The sequence below is a fragment of the Myotis brandtii genome, unplaced genomic scaffold (assembly GCF_000412655.1).
Source record: "Myotis brandtii unplaced genomic scaffold, ASM41265v1 scaffold244, whole genome shotgun sequence".
NCBI lineage: Eukaryota > Metazoa > Chordata > Mammalia > Chiroptera > Vespertilionidae > Myotis > Myotis brandtii.
Window position 1 is genome coordinate 3,244,455 of NW_005359225.1, and position 3,603 is coordinate 3,248,057.

The following is a 3,603-nucleotide window of genomic DNA, read 5'->3' on the forward strand; positions in this document are numbered from 1 at the left end:
CAAGCCCCTTGCACAAATTTTGTGCATCAGGCCTCTAGTAAATAAATAATTGTACCAGTATAATACTTTATGGTTTGTAAAATACTTTCATAGGCACCATTCAAGCAACAAAAATGTATTGAATTCCCCCACTAAGTCCCAAGCACTATGCTAGGTATGTGTAAGAATAAAGAAAGTTAAGACTCAAACTCTGTTTTTACATACTTTACAATCAGCAGGAGAGAGATATTTTTAAATGGCTATCTGTAATATAGGGCTAAGTTTTATATTAAAAGTGCTATGGGAGCAGAAGGAAGGGAGCCTTTAGTTTTGCCTGGCAGGATTGGTGAAGGTTGTGAAGAGAGGAGATGGTTCCTCTGAGGACCTGAGATCCTGAAAATAGAACGCTGAAAGATATGTAGAATTTATCAGACAAAAAATAAGTTTATTATTTGGTTTGTTTTTAATCACTTTTTTTTTAGCACCTTCTTTGTGGAATATCACTTTCCTGTGGGCTTTTCCAAAAGTGGATTGGGAAAGACAACTTTGATAACTGAGGTCGTTCGACTCGCCTCCAGCAAAATTGCAGATGGAAGTAAGAGAAAGACTGGTTTTCTGTTTCTTAAACATTTTTGCTTTGGAAGAATTTTGAATCGCTAATTACTGATCTGACTCTTACAGTATCATAGAATTTTAGATTTGAAAGGGAAGTGGGTGGTGTCAAAGCATGGATTGATGATGGCTCTATTTGTGTGACAGGTACTTATGTGTCTGATTCTCCTTGCAGTGGTAAAATTCCAGCAGAGATTTGTGTTTCCAGTACAGTTTGGTGGTCCAATGATAGAACATTGGTGGAATTCCAATCTTATTTTCCAAATTTACACAAAGAAAACACAGAAAAAGGTACTTCACATGATTTTGACATTTACACCAGGGATTTGAAACATACTTAAAACTATATGTCTCCATAACATAGGAATTTCTGTAGGCTCAAACAACACTAATGCTTTTGATTATTATCATTATTTTTAAATTTTTGTTTGTTGTTTGTTATAGAGCAGATATTATTGTCTGTTTGCTGTTGTTATAGAATGGATGTGCTAAAAGCTCTACATCAGCGGTTCTCAACCTGTGGGTCGCAACGCTTTTGGCAGTCGAACGACCCTTTCACAGGGGTCGCCTAAGACCATCCTGCATATCAGATATTTACATTACGATTCATAACAGTAGCAACATTACAGTTATGAAGTAGCAACGAAAATAATTTTATGGTTGGGTCACAACATGAGGAACTGTATTTAAAGGGCCAGAAGGTTGAGAACCACTGCTCTACATGAACATACTGTCAAATTTAATCATTACAGGCCGGCGCTCTATCCACTGAGCCAAACCAGCTAGGGTGAGAAATACTTTTAAAAAGCAAAAATCACCTGTTATCCTGTCACCAAGAAATAACTATTAATATTTATGTGTGTTCTTTTCTCTCTTTCAAATGACTACAGTATATTATATATATAAATCTTTGTCAGTATTAGGATAATTTTGTATGCAGTTTTTATCCTTTTTTAAAATGTAGCATTGTCTTCAGAGTTTTTATTTTTTTCTTTTTTTTTCAAAAATATGTTTAGCCCTAGCTGGTATGGCTCAATGGATAGAATGTCAGACTGCAGACCAGAAGGTCCTGGGTTCAATTCCAGCCAAGGGCACGTACCTCAATTGCAGGCTCCTTCCTGGCCTGGGCCCTGATCAGGCCGTGAGCAGGAGGCAATCAATCAATGTGTTTCTCTCACATTGATATTTCTGTCTTTCCCTCTCTCTTCCACTCTCTCTAAAAATCAATGGGAAAATATCCTCGGGTGAGGATTAAAAATATAAAATAAAATAGTGAAATGATATATTAAAAAAGAAAGAAAAATAAAAATTAAGTTAAAATCAATAAACTACTAAAAATATCTATGTTTAATCTTTTCTGCAAAATTTTATAAATATTTCAATACCCTATTTTTATCAAATATTATAACAAATATTGTTTTTATTCAGACTTTTAGTAAACATCATTTTAATGACTGTTATTTCATTGTAGGAATCTACAGTAATTAGCTTAATTATAACAACTTGATTACTGAACATCTAGTTATTTCTCTTTGTTAAATATACATATTTGTATGTAAAGTTTTTATGTATTTACTAGAGGCCCAGTGCACAAAATCGTGCACTGGGGTGGGGGGGCGGTACCTTCAGTCCGGCCTGCGCCCTCTCGCAGTCCAGGAGCCCTCGGGGAATGTCCAACTGATGGCTTAGGCCCGCCCCCCTGGACATCCCTAGCACTGCCTTGGAGGTGGGAGAGGCTCCAGCCACCGCCATTGTGCTTGCCAGCCGTGAGCCCGGCTCAGGTCTTCTTGCTGAGTTGCGCTCCCCCGCCGACCACCAGGGGGCAGCTCCTACATTGAGCATCTGCCCCCTGGTGGTCAGTGCGCATCATAGTGACTGGTCATTCTGCCGTTCGGTCGATTTGCATATTAGCCTTTTATTATATATAGGATTATTTATTTAGTATAAATTTCCAGAAGTGAAATTACTGGGTCAAGGAATATGAATATTTAAAGCTTTTTTATATTTATTGCCAAATTTGCTGTCCAAAAGTATGTTGCCAGTTTATATTCCCAACTTCAGGCATATGACAGCCTCTGTTTCTCAATAACCTAGATAGCCTCAGCAATAGGGTTTTGTTATTTTCTTAGCTTTAATGGCAAAAAATTTTATCATCTTTCATTTCATATATTTAAGAGTGAAGTTGGACAATTTTCATAAAGAATTGACTCTTAAAAATAGAAAGAAAAAATCTTCTACTTCTTTGTGACTCATGAAACCCTCTGTAATCTCCCAGGGAGAAGTAGTGAAGCCCAGAAGGGGGACCAAAATATGGCAGAATATGGATTTCTACTTAGAGTTGCCTCAGTCAAATAATTAAGCTATTTACTTCATAAAGTATGGGTACCTATATAAGATATCATATGTTGTCATTTCAATTAAAGTTTCCCGTGGCTCCTCCTTAACTTAAACTTTTTCTTTCCTTCTTCTCTCAGCCAGAAGTCATTGGATCTGCATCACTGCCTTTGAGAGCTGTCATTCAGTCTGAATTGCTTTCTTTCAGTGACCAGCTTCCAGTACAACAAGAAAATGGTCAAGTTCCACTTGGCCCCCTCAAGGTACTTAGATATCATTCAGGCAGTCCAGTATTTATGAAGCACATATTACTGGCTGGCCCTGAGAATATAATAGTGAAGAAGAAAATCAGGGTCTCTGCTCTTGCAGCTTATATTAAACTAGAGGCCCAGTGCACGGATTCGTGCCCATTGAAAGGAAATTAATTAGAAGAAATATTTTAGAGGCCGGGGAGGGACCGCAGGAGGTTGGCTCCAGGATGTGTCCAGCCCATCTCACCCAATCCCGATCAGCCGGACCCCAGCAGCAAGCTAACCTACCGGTCGAAGCGTCTGCCCCCTGGTGATCAGTACGCATCATAGCAACTGGTAAAACAGTCGAATGAACAGTTGGACACTTAGCATATTAGGCTTTTATATATATAGACTAGAGGCCCGGTGCACAAAAATTTGTGTACTG

At 38.2% G+C, this 3,603-nt stretch overlaps 1 protein-coding gene across 6 annotated transcripts in view; it reads left to right on the top strand.

Moving 5' to 3' along the window:
- C2CD3 (C2 calcium-dependent domain containing 3) overlaps nt 1–3,603 on the top strand; it is a 122,725-nt gene that overhangs the window by 38,572 nt on the left and 80,550 nt on the right. For all 6 annotated transcript variants that reach the window (XM_005867082.2, XM_014540429.1, XM_014540426.1 and 3 more), the window contains exons 11-13: nt 462–574; nt 767–882; nt 3,066–3,188. In XM_005867082.2, coding sequence (XP_005867144.1) covers nt 462–574; nt 767–882; nt 3,066–3,188 — 352 coding nt within the window. The remainder of the gene's footprint in view (nt 1–461; nt 575–766; nt 883–3,065; nt 3,189–3,603) is intronic.